At 43.1% G+C, this 17,017-nt stretch overlaps 1 protein-coding gene across 1 annotated transcript in view; it reads left to right on the top strand.

The window, feature by feature from the left end:
* LOC111976263 (contactin-associated protein-like 5) overlaps positions 1 to 17,017 on the top strand; it is a 57,670-nt gene that overhangs the window by 33,644 nt on the left and 7,009 nt on the right. Inside the window, exons 11-21 of the mRNA XM_070447694.1 lie at positions 4,608 to 4,714; positions 5,682 to 5,801; positions 7,041 to 7,241; positions 8,967 to 9,123; positions 9,602 to 9,729; positions 9,936 to 10,106; positions 10,811 to 11,029; positions 12,847 to 13,086; positions 14,643 to 14,867; positions 14,978 to 15,111; positions 16,344 to 16,431. Of these exons, the coding sequence (XP_070303795.1) occupies positions 4,608 to 4,714; positions 5,682 to 5,801; positions 7,041 to 7,241; positions 8,967 to 9,123; positions 9,602 to 9,729; positions 9,936 to 10,106; positions 10,811 to 11,029; positions 12,847 to 13,086; positions 14,643 to 14,867; positions 14,978 to 15,111; positions 16,344 to 16,431 (1,790 nt within the window). The remainder of the gene's footprint in view (positions 1 to 4,607; positions 4,715 to 5,681; positions 5,802 to 7,040; positions 7,242 to 8,966; positions 9,124 to 9,601; positions 9,730 to 9,935; positions 10,107 to 10,810; positions 11,030 to 12,846; positions 13,087 to 14,642; positions 14,868 to 14,977; positions 15,112 to 16,343; positions 16,432 to 17,017) is intronic.

Below are 17,017 nucleotides of genomic sequence, written 5' to 3' on the forward strand. Positions count from 1 at the left end.
TGGGTGCCCTATATTGGCTGCCTCTCGATGAGCCTTCCACAAAGAGATGTACACCYAGAGAATGTTTTGTATATTTCACAACCATGCAATATTACCCCATATCCCTTATTTTAGAGAGACTAGCGCGACCAGATGGTTGGGGCAAGGTTTATGCTCAGTATTGTTCACCGTTCTATAAATCTCTTCATTGGACTGTAATTCATTGTCCATCGCAGAGCCATGTCTTTGTGTAACGACCAGAACTATGCTTCATTAAAGGATTGGAAGATTAACCTTTACGAGTGTTAATCTACTTTTCTTTGTGTCCAATCAAACTCCATGACTACATTTTTTGCAAGTGTGCACTTCTGTGCCACGGCTTCTGTAATTTCATGACCTGTAAGGGCAGCCGTGAACACATCAATAGAAATAGCTCTACGGTAATTAAACCATGGCCTGCAACCTTATCCACGCCGCAGTCACTCTCCTCCATGGCAATTAATGGGAGAGAGATGAAAATGTATGAAATTATAGATGCACGCTTGAAACCCGGGCAATTATGTGAAACTGAAGGAGGCTTGAGGAAGGTACTATTAATCAGGAAAGTGTGGTTAGCAGAGGGATTTCCATGAAGCGCTGGGTGTTCAAAACCTGTAAATACGTGCTCTGGGTTTGACTTGATGCTGCTTCTTTTTTAAACACACAGCAACACAGTACTGGCAAGTGTTTGTTTACCATTTGCCTCAACAATTTGAGTTGGAATGGTACTCAATTCATTTGGGATTTACTGAGCGGCCTTGTAAATCGTAAATAAACAACGGCAAAGGAAATGCACAAACTGTGTTTGCCTCGCCTCTTGAGTACTCGGGTGCCAGACCGTGCCTTGATAATGGCAAGGAAATGAAAAGGGGAGTCTGCTTAACAGATAATGAAAGGCTGAGGATAGTAGGCTTTGACACAAAGACAAACATTGTTTTTTCCCTTTTAACCCTACAGACAGATATGTCCTTATGCTTTTAAATAACTTTCATTCTTTTACCAACAAATCTCATTTTATCCTTCTCTGATATTTCCACAATCATGTTGTGAGATTGTTTCTGTTTATCACTGCACAAAAGTCTTTAATTAAAAAAAACAAAGAACTAGTGTATATCATCAATGTTTTTTCTACCTTATCAATGTTCATCTTTTCAAATGTATTTATGTTTTCTTTTGTCACTATGAATACCCTGACATGTGCTAATGCATAGTAAAGATATGTATATACATAGTAATGTAATGTACAGGGCCTAGTATTAATACCCCTTGACTTATTCCACATTTTGTTGTGTTACAGTCTGAATTCAAAATGGATTAAATCATATGTGTATCTCTCTCACCCATCTACACACAATACCCCTTAGTGACAAAGTGAAAACATGTTTTTAGAATTTTTTGCAAATGTATTGAAAATGAAATCCAGAAATGTATAATTTACATAAGTATTCATACCCCTGAGTCAATACTTTGTAGAAGCACCTTTGACGGCGATTACAGCTTTGAGTCATCTTAGGTATGTCCGTATTAGCTTTGCACATCTGGATTTTGAGATTTTCTCCCATTCTTCCWTGKGGATTTTGTCAAACTCTGTAAACCTTTTAKTGCTGTGGGCTAAATCAGGGTCTCACAGAGTGTTTACAGTACACCTCACACACATTTCTATAGGCTTAAAAAAAGAAGACACCTGTACCATGTCAAATTGAAATGTATTCACAGTGCCCAATTGTCAAACTTAATATAAAAAAAGACTCTCAGTAAAATACTACTTGACTAAAAGTTTAAGTGCAGTCAGTTTTGGAATGGGTGYCCAGTAATAAACTGGTCCGGAACATCTCTAAAACTAAGAGCATTGTATTTGGTACAATACATTCCCTAAGCTCTAGACCTCAGATGAATCTGGTAATGAGTGGTGTGGCTGTTGAACAAGTTGAGGAGACTAAATTAAATGACCTTAGATTCTAAACTGTCATGGTCAAAACATATTGATTCAATTGTTGTAAAGATGGGGAGAGGTCTGTCAATAATGAAAAGATTCTCTGCTTTTTTGACACCACACTCCAAAAGAAAGTCCTGCAGGCTCTAYTTTTGTCTTATCTTGATTATTGTCCAGTCATGTGGTCAAGTGCTGCAAAGAAAAACCTAATTAAGCTGCTGCTAGCCCAGAACAGGATGGCACGTATTTCTCTTTATTGTAACCATAGGGCTAATAAAAATACTATACATTACAAATTGTTTGCATAGTCAACTTACGCACAGCTCTGACACAGTAACTTACCCCATCAGACATGCCACCAGGTGTCTTTTCACAGTCCCCAAATCCAGAACAAATTCAAGAAAGCGTGRAGAATTATATAGAGKCATTATTGCATGGAACTCCCTTCCATATCATATTGCTAAAATGAACAGCAAACCGGTTTAAAAACACAGATAAAGCAACACCTCACGGCACAACGCCTCTCACCTATTTGACCTAGATATGTTGTGTGTATGTAATGATATATAGGCTGTGTGCCATTTTTATTTATTTATGTAGTTCTTTCATTGAGCTGTTCTTGTCTGTTAATGTTCTGTAATACAGTATGTCATGTTTAATGTTTTGTGTGGATCCCAGGAAGAGTAGCTGCTGCTTTTGCAACAGCTAATGGGACAAAAAAAAAAAAAGGATTTCACATGCCTTTTTGCAATCTCCAGGCATGCTGTCATGTGCCTTTTTCTCATGAGTGGCTTCCGCCTGTCCACTTTCCTATAAAGCCCAGATTGGTGAAATGCTGTAGAGACTGTTGTCCTTCTATCAGGTTCTCCCATCTCAGCCAAGAAACTCTGTAGTTCTGTCAGAGTGGTCATTGGGTTATTGGGCATCTCCCTGACCAATGTCCTACTTACCCGGTTGCTCAGTTTGGTCAGATGGACAGCTTTAGTCAGAGTCTGGGTAGTTCCATATTTTTTTTAATTTCCCAATGATGAAGACAACTGTGCTCTTGAAAATGTTCAACACTCTAGAAATTGTTTTATACCCTTACCCAGATATATACCTCATCACAATTCTATCTTGGAGATCTGCGGGCAGTTCCTTGAACTTTATGGTATAGTTTCTACTCTGACATGCACTGTCAACTGTGGGACACAGGTGTGTTTCTTTCTAAATCATATCCAAACAATTGAATTGGGCCACATCAAGTTGTAGCGACGTTTCAAGGATGATCAAAGGAAATTAGATGCACCTGAGCTCAATTTGGAGTTTAAGTGCAAAGGGGTGTGAATATTTATGTAAATTAGATATTTCTGTATTTCACTTTGAAATGGGATATCATGTGTAAATAGTTGAGCAAAAAATATATTTAATATATTTTGAATTCAGGATGTAACACAACAAATTGTTAAATAAGTCAAGGGGTCTGAATACTTTCTGAATGTACTGTACATAACTGATCAAAAGTATTTGGACACCTGCTCGTCGAACATCTCATTCCAAAGTCATGGGCATTAATATGGAGTTATTCCCCCCTTTGCTACTATAACATCCTCCACTTTTATGGGAAGGCTTTCCACTAGATGTTGGACCATTGCTGCAGGGACTTGCTTCCATTCAGCCACAAGAGCATTAGTGAAGTCGGCACTGATGGTGGGTGATTAGGCCTGGCTCGCAGACAGCGTTCCAATTCATCCCAAAGGTGTTCGATGAAGTTGAGGTCAGGGCTCTATGCAGACCAGTCAAGTTTTTCCACACCGATCTTGACAAACCCTTTCTGTATGCACCTTGCTTTGTGCATGGTGCCATTGTCATGCTGAAGCAGGAAAGGGCCTTCCCCATACTGTTTCCACAAAGTTTTAAGCACAGAATGTCATTGTATGTGGAACTATTAAGATTTCCCTTCACTGGAACTAAGGGGCCTAGCCTTTACCATGAAAAACAGCCCCACATCATTATTCCTCCTCCACCAAACTTTACAGTTGGCGCTATGCATTGGGGCAGGTAGCGCTTTCCTGGCATCCGCCAAACCCAGATTCATCCATCAGACTGCCAGATGGACACGTTTCCACTGCTCCAGAGTCCAATGGCAGCGAGCTTTACACAACTCCAGCCGACGCTTGGCATTGTGCATGGTGATTTTAGGCTTGTGTACGGTTGCTAGGCCATGGAAACCCATTTCATGAAGCTCCTGACAAACAGTTATTGTGCTGAAGTTGCTTCCATAGGTAGTTTGGAACTCGATAGGGAGTGTTGCAACCGAGGACAGACAATTTTTCCCATTCTGTGAGCTTGTGTGGCCTACCACTTCACAGCTGAGCCGTTGTTTCTCCTAGATGTTTCCCCTTCACAATAACCGGGGCAACTCTAGCAGGGCCAAAATTTGATGAACTGACTTGTTGGGATGGTGGCATCCTATGACGGTGCCAKCTTGAAAGTCACTGAGCTCTTCAGTAAGGCCATTCTACTGCCAATGTTTGTCTATGGAGATTGCATGGCTGTGTGCTCAATTTTATACACCTGTCAGRAACGGGTGTGGCTGAAATAGCCAAATCCACTCATTTGAATGGGTGTCCACATACTTTTGTATATATAGTGTATATTGCTGCTGTCTCACCAGATGTCTGCCCAACTTCTGTGAACATGGAGGGCAGTGTTCCCAGTCCTGGAACACCTTCTACTGTGACTGCTCTGGAACAGGATACACTGGAGCCACATGCCACAACTGTGAGTTATCTAGACTTCCAACTTATATATACCTACAGTATACTATACACTTCCCACACTTTTCTCAAACTTGTTCTCAATGATACTGCACAATCCAACTCAAGCCAGGATATATAATGTATTTAAATGCAGCACACAATCTCACAATCACATAGAACTGTTATCCCTGTGGTTCCATCCTTATAAAGTGCAATTCAAAAGGGTTGCTAACAACATCAATGGTTCAATACCAGAGTGACCCTATAGTAATCAATCCCCTGGTATTCTGCCTGGCATAGCTACCTGGGAATCTGGTAAACCCTGTTCGCTATATGTCAAGAGCCTCAGTTTAAAATATGGAAGTTTCACCTCTCATCTGTCGTCTCCAGACATGCACAGACTCCCCTTTGATATTCACCACTGAGCGCGCTCAGAATCCTTGTGCGAGAACCCTCTGCTCCTGAATACTGATTTCTTGTTTACTTGCTAGCGGATGCAGTTGTCCTTGCATGTTGGAGTGTACCTTGACATGAATATGCACCACATGAATGAAAATGTGGCCACTTACTTTGAACATCATCTTTATATGCATAATGGTGTCTAGCTTGCTACCTTTTCTACAGTAAGTTATGCATATGTGTGCAATTTAAAATATGCAATATGGGGGAAAGTAGGGGAGGCTACAACATTAGTATTAAAAGGTCAAATTGTATGAAGTATGTCACTTATGTATATTAATTTACCATATATTATATTCATATTTTGTGAAGGTGCGTGTCTTTGTGTTTTAGAGCTGGATCACTCAGTGTTTTAGAGCTTGACCACTCAGTGTTTTCGAGCTTGACCACTCAGTGCTATTGCTAAATGTTTACCCGCCACTGTGCAATTATGTACATGCTATCCATTAAATTAGTTTTTAACTTCCTCACTGAGATTTCTGTCAGCCATTTTAGAGCATTATGTACAGTATATCTGTGTTTGTCTGTAGCCATCTATGAGGCATCATGTGAGGCCTACAGGCTGACTGGCAGCTCCTCAGGCTTCTTCTCTGTTGATCCAGACGGCAGTGGACCTCTGGGGCCGACACAGGTCTACTGCAACATGACAGGTAAACTGCCACTGGGGCACATAGCCCAGTCATCACCTCTCTGCACTCCCCTGAAACCCACAAGACCTCTGAGGTCGTGGCAGAGGAGAGGCAGAGTAAACAAGATCTGATTCAGTCACTTACAGACACATTGCATTGGCCCACAGCACAACTGATGACTGACAGCCAAGCTATCAAGTGGAAAATCATTAGGGTTACTTGATATGGAACCAGCCCCTGGTTACAATGATAGCTCCAAATACAGATTTGTCAAAATGTCTGCTATAAATAAGACATTATTTGTGCAAAAGTGTGCAAAATGACACAATCTCAAAAGTGAACGCACATAAAAAATACCAGAGCTCTGATTCAAGTCTGTGTCATGTCTTCACCTTCAGGGCTCAGACTTTTCACATACAGAGTAAAGGAATGAGAGCTCAATGCCTGGATGCTGGCACACGAGACAACATCCATCACCTTGCTGTCATGAGCTTACAGCTCTGACCTTTCCGGAGGTTAATGCAACATTTAAGTCATTACGGAGGTGGCTGGCTGCTGCTGACTGTTGATAGTCTGGCTCAGGATCACAATATATTTTCATTTTTTTATGCCACAAATCCTAATCATTTTACATGGAGCTGCCTCAGGTTGACCTCAATTAAAGAATCCATTAGAGATGTAAATAACTCTCAGCTTGACAAACTGGGATGTGAATAATCACAAAGTGGAATAGGATTTCCTCTCAGGCAAGGTAAACACAGAATTCCCCATAATACATAAAATGGGGGGAGGGAAATGAATTGGAGTCCTCACCTCAATTAATCTCACAAGCTATTAACCCTTGGTTAGAGAGCCTACAGGAAATCTGTGGATTACTGCAGTAGCGTGTCCAGAAAATGTTGAATGGGCTGACCAAGGTGGAGCACAGATCCAGTTTAGGAGGGCCATAAACATTTTGAGCCTTAATCAATGCAGGGTGGATTTTTTTCAATATAATTATGATGTTTCAACACATTAAATGCGTCAGCTTATGATTGATACATTTCCCTTTTCAAATAAATCATAAATCAATTACAAAAGTGTTTGCATTGAAGGTCAGGATTTTATATAAGGGTGTTAGCATACAGCAGACAATTCACTTGAAAGTGCCATCCAGAGTGCGAATTACAGTGCAATCGGAGAGTATTCAGGCCCGTACAACATGTTACACGTCAAAATGTCTTAAGGTTTGACATGTGTTTTGTTCCATGTTGTTTCTAGAAGACAAGGTGTGGACAGTGGTGACCCACAACAGCACAGATCCAGTCAGGGTCCAGGGTTCTACTCTCCAAAATCCCTACGTTATGAAGTTCAACTACAGCGCCTCACCTGAACAACTGATGGCCCTCGTGGCCGGGTCAGAGCAGTGTCGACAGGAAGTGATGTACGGCTGCAGGAAGTCCCGCCTCTTCAACACTAGAGGTGAGTTGGGATAGCACCCTGTTCATTCTATGACGTCAAACTTAGACATGGTCCCAGACAGACCTGTTTCCTAATATAAATAGTTAGTATTCTGAGAATGAACCTGACTCTGACCTGAGCGTGTGAATAAACCGTACATCTTCAGCCATTTCTCCCGTTATCTTGCAATAACTTCAAAGGCTACCGCCGAGCATGTCTCTGAGCATTCATCTTCAATTGCTTTGGGAGCAAACGGTCTCCCAGACATCCCACATTTGCTCCTAAATCATGAAACATTCATGAAGTGCTGAATTCCCTGATTCCCTGGCTGTCATGTGCGTGCAAACAAACAAGTTCATTATAACAATGGATCCAAAAGAGAAAATAAAAGAGTTATTGTATGGGCTATATATGAACAGTGTCAGATGGAACATCAATAGGTTGTTTCTGCTGGCTGTCGTGCTTGAACACAGATATTCTCTATAGAAGATGAATGATGTTCAGCCCCTCTGTCATACACACCATGTCTCTCAGCTGTTCAATGAATAGCAATTCACTAATTGTTTATTATTAGACCAAGTTGGCCCATGGATTATGTACATTTACATGATTAAAAAGTGGCTTTTTTTGAACTCAGACACCACAGCGTCATGCATGCGTAACCTACACCAATTCATGGAAATGGTTCCCTTTAGTTTAATATGTTTGATTATTGTTATTAATTTGTTTAATTGTCATTTTCATTTGTTTAATTATGTGGCTGTAGTGTTGGGCACAGACAACAGCTGCAGCTTGTAATATGGCAAGAAAATACCAATTACCATCCACGATGACAATGTCATTTTACCTCGTCTTCTCTTTTCATATTACTGCTTCATTATCTGTCAACGTGCAGTTTGAATACTAAGGATTCACATTTGCACATTCTTTGTCATGACCACAAAAACAAAACAATAAACAACCACTAATTTGTCTAGTATTGATGTGCTTTCAAATGCTTGCCCAACACTGGGACCTATTCGGACTAAATAAGCAAGCAACACTTGTGCCATAAGAGACACTGTTACTGTCAATATTGTACTGCAGTTTATTTTAAGACCTCTTGCAGATTAAGTTCAATGAGAGGGCGTATATAATGTATGCAGGTTTAGCATGCAACATCACGAATCCGCAATGCACAATGCAGATGTGTTGATAGTAGCCTATCGCTGTGCTGAGAGCCGAGGGGCTGCTCTCTGCAGGCCTGCGGTGTCTCTAATGCAGAGTCATATTGTCTGATGGATGGCTGTAGCAGGGCCACTTACAGATGCTCCAGGAAATGAGCCCTGCCTGTCTGACTGGCATCGCTGAGGGTTCATTGACACAATGCCATGGGATGCCAACAGATGCCAATGGCTCTAATCACAGTCACTGTGCAGATAGCCATACTGCAGAGATAACCCCTGGATTATTAGCTGGTTTCTAATAGGATTTGTCTGAGTCTCACTGACCAGCAGGGTATTGGAATATTTGAATACGGATGACATTGTGTATTCCAAGGATTTCATTGCTAAAATGTTGGCATTTTTTCTAAGCATCTGGCTAGTCTATCTGATCCAGTAGTTATACTTTTGAACTAACTGTATAACTAGCTACTGTAAAGCTTTTTCTCTTAGTTGCCTATTTTCTATATTTATATATATTTTTCATTTACTGCATTGCTATAATTGCTTCTTTTTGTATGAACTATGTTGTGCTCTGCTGTAGATGGTACCCCATTGTCCTGGTGGGTGGACCAGGGTGGAGAGAGACGGACTTACTGGGGAGGCTTCCTGCCGGGGGTTCAGCAGTGTTCCTGCAGCCTGGAGGAAAACTGCATGGACATGAACTACTTCTGCAACTGTGATGCCGACACAGACTCATGGTAACAATGGACAATATGGCTCTTGTGTATCTCTGGGCTGTTCAGTAATGAATATGCTCGACAGTCTTGGGTTTGTCTAGTGACCATTATTATCTAAAAATATATATTTATATAGAACTTTGAATACAGGATATTTCATCACAATTCAACAGCTGAAATGCAAAAATGACTATATGAAGGTGTAAATTACTATCAAAAACATATTAGGTTTCAACTGCAGATCTTATCATGATGTTCTTTATTACATACTTTATCTTTAACTTGAATTACGTTGCCTACATTTATTCTCACCCAGTGTGTCCCTGTGCAATTTTGCATTTGGGGAACCTCATTTGCATATCTCCTGAGGCACCCGTCCACACCTTGATAGATCACCCCATCTTTATAGTGTTTACTCGAAAGTTCCAGGCAATGCTGACTGAGGATGGATTAGTTTATCTGTTGTGAATTGAAGAGGCTTCTCTCTCCTCTGTATTGAGGCTTATGACACAGGAGTCCTCTCCTACAAAGAGCACTTACCAGTGAGTGAGATCGTGATTGGAGACACCAACAGAACAGGCTCTGAGGCGCTCTACAGAATCGGCCCACTGCGTTGTTATGGTGACAGTAGGTGAACTCTTCTGTTTTGTAAAAAAAAAAATGTTACAGATGGTCCCTTTGGGCATCCTTTCCAGGCCAAATGCTGATTAAATATGAGTTGTTCAAACGCTCCACTTAGTTCCAAGACATAAACCCTTTTTCACTCATCTCTGTATCCTTTTATGAGTCAAGACTTTCATCTAAGAAGAATTGTCTATTTCCTGTTTTTCTAGAGTCTGTGTGGAATGCGGCGTCCTTCTACCAGGAGTCCTCTTACCTGCACTTCCCGACCCTCCAGGCAGAGCTCAGCGCTGACATTTCCTTCTACTTCAAGACCAGCGTCCCATCAGGGGTCTTTCTGGAGAACCTGGGCCTCAAGCACTTCATCAGGCTAGAGCTCAGCTGTGAGTCTGTAGGCCCCACACACATGCCCCCCCCCCCCCCCACACACACACACCAAATCCCATTTGGAGGAGGCCAGCAGTGTTAAATCATCAAGATTCTATTTTCTGATGAAAGCACTTCCCAGCTACAGTAGCCTACATTTGACATGCAGTTGAAACATTTTTGTTTGCAACATGTCACTCCTGACCTGACCTGACCTGCACTGCATAATGTAATCCTAATGACACACACAGTGCTCTAATATCAAGCTGTCAAATTAACCTCTAATAGCACTTGCCGCAGTAACCATACAATCAAAATATCCTCACTGAATATAGAAGTAACTGCTGAAGAAAAGAATGGTCAAACTACATTGTGAATGTACTAAAGAGCATAAAGAGGAGGACAACTTAGTTGTTGGGCTCAAAATGCATCTGAAAAAAGCTTCTCTTTAGCTCTTTTGTAAGAGTCCATTCTCTCACAGGACATTTGCAGCACTGAAAAAACGGCAGCTTCTGAAATGTGAGGCGCATTTAGAAGTATTGACAAGCTGTCAACACTGCCCTACATAAAACCATACAGGTCATCTAAGCCTTCCAAGTCTCAATGCATCACATTGCATGCCATCGACATAAAACAAAATTGTGTATCATATAAAAGAGGAGTCTCAGATTCAATGCTAACCTGACTGACTGTTAGCTTGTGTCCCAATTTGTTTTCTCAGCTCCCTCTGTGGTGACGTTCTCCTTTGATGTGGGAAACGGGCCAGTGGTCCTGGCCYTTAAGTCCCACGTGCCCCTGAATGACAGGCAGTGGCACTATCTGAGAGCGGAGCGCAGCGTGAAGGAGGCTTCTCTGCACGTGGACCAGCTGCCCCTGCGCTTCCTGGAAGCCCCGTCTGACAGACACCTCCGCCTCCGGCTCAACAGCCAGCTGTTTGTGGGTAGGGATAGAGTGAACAGCCCCTCTGTGGATTAATGTGTACATAGAGCAGTTATAAATCAAATCAAATCAAATTGTATTGGTCACATACACATGGTTAGCAGATGTTAATGCGAGTGTAGCGAAATGCTTGTGCGTCTAGTTCCGACCATGCAGTAATATCTAACAAGTAATCTAACAATTTCACAACAACTACCTTATACACACGAGTAAAGGAAGGAATAAGAATATGTACATATAAATATATGGATGAGCGATGGCCGAACGGCATAGGCAAGATGCAGTAGATGGTTTAGAGTACAGTATATACATATGAGATGAGTAATGTAGGGTATGTTAACATGATATAAAGTGGCATTGTTTAAAGTGACTAGTGATACATTTATTACATCCAATTTTTAATTATTAAAGTGGCTAGAGATTTGAGTCAGTATGTTGGCAGCAGCCACTCAATGTTAGTGATGGCTGTTTAACAGTCTGATGGCCTTGAGATAGAAGCTGTTTTTCAGTCTCTCGGTCCCTGCTTTGATGCACCTGTACTGACCTCGCCTTCTGGATGATAGCGGGATGAACAGGCAGTGGTCGGGTGGTTGTTGTCCTTGATGATCTTTTTGGCCTTCCTGTGACATCGGTGGTGTAGGTGTCTTGGAGGGCAGGTAGTTTGCCCCCGGTGATGCATTGTGCAGACCTCACTACCTTCTGGAGAGCCTTGCGGTTGTGGGCGGAGCAGTTGCTATACCAGGCGGTGATACAGCCCGACAGGATGCTCTCGATTGTGCATCTGTAAAAGTTTGTGAGTGTTGTTGGTGACAAGCCAAATTTCTTCAGCCTCCTGAGGTTGAAGAGGCGCTGTTGCGCCTTCTTCACCACGCTGTCTGTGTGGGTGGACCATTTCAGTTTGTCCGTGATGTGTATGCCGAGGAACTTAAAACTTTCCACCTTCTCCACTACTGTCCCGTCGATGTGGATGGYGGGTGCTCCCTCTGCTCTCTGCTCCCTCTGCTGTTTCCTGAAGTCCACGATCATCTCCTTTCTTTTGTTGACGTTGAGTGTGGGGTTGTTTTACTGACACCACACTCCGAGGGCCCTCACCTCCTCCCTGTAGGCCATCCCGTTGTTGTTGGTAATCAAGCCTACCACTGTAGTGTCATCTGCAAACTGCAAACTGAGTTGGAGGCGTGCATGGCCACGCAGTCATGGGTAAACAGGGAGTACAGGGGAGGGCTGAGAACGCACCCTTGTAGGGCCCCAGTGTTGAGGATCAGCGGGGTGGAGATGTTGTTTCCTACCCTCACCACCTGGGGGCAGCCCGTCAGGAAGTCCAGGACCCAGTTAAACAGGGTGAGGTTGAGACCCAGGGTCTCGAGCTTTATGACGAGTTTGGAGGGTACTTTGGTGTTAAATGCTGAGCTGTAGTCGATGAACAGCATTCTCATATAGGTATTCCTCTTGTCCAGATGGGTTAGGACAGTGTGCAGTGTGATTGCGATTGCGTCGTCTGTGGACCTATTGGTGCGGTAAGCAAATTGGAGTGGGTCTAGGGTGTCAGGTAGGGTGGAGGTGATATGATCCTTGACTAGTCTCTCAAACCACTTCATGATGACAGAAGTGAGTGCTACGGGGCGATAGTCGTTTAGCTCAGTTACCTTAGCTTTCTTGGGAACAGAAACAATGTTGGCCCTCTTGAAGCATGTGGGAACAGCAGACTGGGATAGGGATTGATTTAATATGTCCGTAAACACACCAGCCAGCTGGGTATACATATTAGAACACTGAAAAGCCATATTAATTAGTTATAACCTGTGGTCCCTCCTCCAGGGGGAACAGCGGCCAGGCAGAGGGGCTTCCTGGGATGCATCAGAACTCTGACTATAAACAGCGTGACCTTTAACCTGGAGGAGCGGGCTAAGATGACCCCGGGGGTAAGCGTCGGCTGCCCCGGCCACTGCAGCAGCTCCAGCAGTCTCTGCCACAACAGAGGGAGGTGCATTGAGAAGAACAGCGGCTACGTCTGTGACTGCTCACAGTCTGCTTACGGGGGACCCTCCTGCAAGGAAGGTGTGAATCTTATAGTAACTTCATCATAGAGATTAACCTCGGGGGTTAATTTAGCTGTCATGTACTTTCATCTAATCATTCTGATGCTGTTTTGACACCGAATCTATGATTCTACCATGCAGCATGTAACTTCAAGTATACACACAAAACATGCACTGTTTGTAAAGTATCATTTTTAACATGTGGGTGTAAAAGTTCCATAGTGAAGTGCAATCGGCTGCAATCAGGGGATGTTGATTAGCATAGAGCTGTAAGATGTCACAACAGCCCTCTGTTGCAAAATATTGTGTTACATTAACAGAAATCTAACATCGCTCAGAGTAGGGTGTCCACCTTAAGTTATAAAATACATTTTACCAAGACAAATATGATTCTTCATGTTATGAATCGTAASCTAATACTTCCAATAATAAGCACCGAGCTATGTTGACAGAGTAGTGCCGCTTCTCCCAGCGACTTTTGAAGATTTTACATGTTGTGGTGGTCTTCTGCAAAGTTGTTTCCGCGGGTCACAAAAAGCAACATTAACATGACAGGAGCTGAATTAAATGTTAAATGCTTTCAAAATAAAAAATCTTGCGGTTCACTCAGTGCTTCGTTGACATTTCACAGAGATATGCTTGTTTTTCTGGGAAGTATTTTTTTTAAATACAGGAATTTCGCATTAATATGAAAAGTGTACACTAAAATAGGAAATGTCATGTCTCAAATTCGATATCTGTCTTACCTCTATATTGTTTTATGTCCTCCGGATTCGAGAAGAAAGATGACGAGTTCAATGGTGAGCCTGTAAGTTTGCCTTAATTCTCTCACAGCATCCAGTCTAGCTGACGCAATGGTATTTTCCAGATCTTTTACCACATTGTTTTCTCTGGGCTCCATTGATTTAGTCATTCTAATCTTGGCCGTCCTACAACGGTAAAAACTCCAAAAAAGTTTTAACGGGTTATGATAGAAACATGAGGTTTGGACCATTGGTTTCCGTAGGAGTATCTATACAATTAAACATACTGTATTATTTTACCCATTGGTCAAAAGATGCGTTTTTGATTAGACAGAGGTGAAAACATTGAATATTTTGTGTTTTCTAGTGAAATATTCAACTGCAGCAAAGATCTTAGGCTGCTTCAGTCCTGATGACGTTCATTTTTACTCTTGAAGTTTTGGAGTAGAGGTGCTGAGATCAGTGGCATTCAGAGTGCAGATTGGAAAAGAGATCAAAGAGGGAGAGGATGAGATGACTGCTCTGCTGTCTCTGGTCTGTCTGAGAGGATCCGGCTCTCACATTCACACTAATCTAGGCCTCCATTATCAGGGAGCAGACCCGCCTGAAATATTCCACTGGTCTGAATTACAGTTGTCCCATTTTGATTCATTCCCACTTCCATGGAGTGTGGGGGGGGACTTATTTCATATTAACCGAACTGCAGATATTATAAATGCTGCTGGCCCTGGGGCTGAGGCTGTCCTCAAGTAAAAGGTGACCACATTGTGCTGGACTATCACCATGATATAATGCAGTACCTAACCCATCTTCTCTCTCTGTGTCCGTGCAGAGGTGTCTGTTTCATTTGACAGAGAATCGTCAGTGACCTACACCTTCCAGGAGCCTTTCTCTGTGATGCAGAACAGGAGCTCCAAGGCCTCCAGTGACTACAGAGAGAGCGGCAGGGCCAGAGAGAACATGGCTTTCAGCTTCATGACCACACAAAGCCCTGCCATGCTGCTCACTGTCAGCACCTTCAGCCAGCAGTACATAGCAGTCATCCTGGCACGCAACGGTATGGACCCCTCTACTCATTTTTCACTACAATAAATAAGGTAGGATTATCAAGGTAGGATTCATACCACTGAATTGACAGTTTAAACCAGTTTGTGTTGTGATCAACAGGGAGTCTCCAGATCTGGTACCGTCTCCATGTGGACAGAAAGCCAGATGTGTTCAGCCCCAGCCCTAGCAGCCTGGCAGATAGACGCCTCCATCGTATCAGAATCCACCGTCAGGGGAAAGATGTCTACCTACAGGTGAAAGAAGGGGGATGTATAAACATATGGGATGTTAACATTTGCATGAGTCAAAGGGAAATGTAGATGCAGGAGAGTGAAGAGAGTGAGGAGTAGGGGAGTGAAGAGAGTGAGGAGCAGGGGAGTGAAGAGAGTGAGGAGCAGGGTAGTGAAGAGAGTGAGGAGCAGGTGAGTGAAGTAAGTGAGGAGCAGGGGAGTGAAGAGAGTGAGGAGCAGGAGAGTGAAGAGAGTGAGGCGCAGGGAGTGAAGAGAGTGAAGGAAGAGGGGAGTTGAAGAGAGTGAGGAGGAGGGGAGTGAAGAGAGTGAGGAGCAGGGGAAGTGAGAGAGAGAGTGATGAGCAAGAGAGTGAAGAGGTGAGGAGCAGGAGAATGAAGAGAATGAGAAGCAGGGGATGTGAAGAGAGTGAAGAGAGTGAGAAGCAGGGCAGTGAAGAGAGTGAGGAGCAGGTGAGTGAAGTAAGTGAGGAGCAGGGGAGTGAAGAGAGTGAGGAGCAGGAGAGTGAAGAGAGTGAGGCGCAGGGGAGTGAAGAGAGTGAGGAAGAGGGGAGTGAAGAGAGTGAGGAGCAGGGGATGAAGAGAGTGAGGAGCAGGGGAGTGAAGAAGTGATGAGCAAGAGAGTGAAGAGAGTGAGGAGAGGAGAGTGAAGAGAATGAGAGCAGGGGAGTGAAGAGAGTGAGGAGCAGGAGAGTAAGAGAGTGAGAAGCAGGGCAGTGAAGAGAGTGAGGAGCAGGTGAGTGAAGTAAGTGAGGAGCAGGGGAGTGAAGAGAGTGAGGAGCAGGAGAATGAAGAGAGTGATGAGCAGGGGAGTGAAGAGAGTGAGGAGCAGGTGAGTGAAGAGAGTGAGGAGCAGGGGAGTGAAGAGAGTGAGGAGCAGGGGAGTGAAGAGAGTGAGGAGCAGGGGAGTGAAGAGAGTGAGGAGCAGGGGAGTGAACAGAGTGAGGAGCAGGGGAGTGAACAGAGTGAGGAGCAGGGGAGTGAACAGAGTGAGGAGCAGGGGAGTATAGAGGATATGTACAAGTTGTATTCAAACAGTTGGGGCTATATAAAAAGATGACATGTGAGCAGAGAGAGGAACTGCACTGTACTTGGTCACCATGAGCAAATACCTTGTTGGGAAAAATGTTTTTACGGTAGCTAACACTAACCAATGTGTTGGATTAACCAAGTATACTGTATATGGTTGAATGTGTTCTTCACACCTCCTTGTCCCTTTTCCCTCTCCCACTCTACTAGATGGACAAGGACATGAACCTAAAGTACAGCCTGTCATCAGACGCAGAGTTAATCTCCATCAAATCGCTGACTTTGGGGAAAGTCACAGGTGAGCCCACCATAGAAACAAGGACCTGTTGGTTAATGTAGTTTGAAATGACGAAATGACTGGGGGCTACTGTCAATGTTTTTTTTGTTCTACATGGAAGAAATTAACAGCCTAGGACATGATTGCAGGGATTAGAAGAATCAGTCTGCAATAACAGCAAAGCTTGTAAGCTGGAAGAGATAGAAGAGACGTGTCAGTGATATCACATGTGATATAGGCATTCTACAAATGAGATTTGGTCAAATATCCTAATCACTTCTTGCATCTGCTGTAGAACTGACAAACAGATGGGGAGGGGTGTGAGCCACTCCCATCACCACTCCACCAAGACATTGTATCTGTCTAATAATCAGTCTCACATGTTGCACGCACTGCAAATCTTGGGAGTATTGCACTCAAGCTTATCACTTTGAGCATTAGTCAGAAGCTAAATGGAGCTCTTATGTAAATCAAGCTTAATTTGTCTAACAAAGATTCTCAATAGCTTGGGGAACTAGCAAATCTATGCTAATTGACAACACAATTTGCATTTCAAAACAAATGTATTCATCTTATCATTAAGGTACCACAGATCCCCACGGATGAA

Source organism: Salvelinus sp. IW2-2015, linkage group LG2, assembly GCF_002910315.2.
Source record: "Salvelinus sp. IW2-2015 linkage group LG2, ASM291031v2, whole genome shotgun sequence".
Classification (NCBI taxonomy): domain Eukaryota; kingdom Metazoa; phylum Chordata; class Actinopteri; order Salmoniformes; family Salmonidae; genus Salvelinus; species Salvelinus sp. IW2-2015.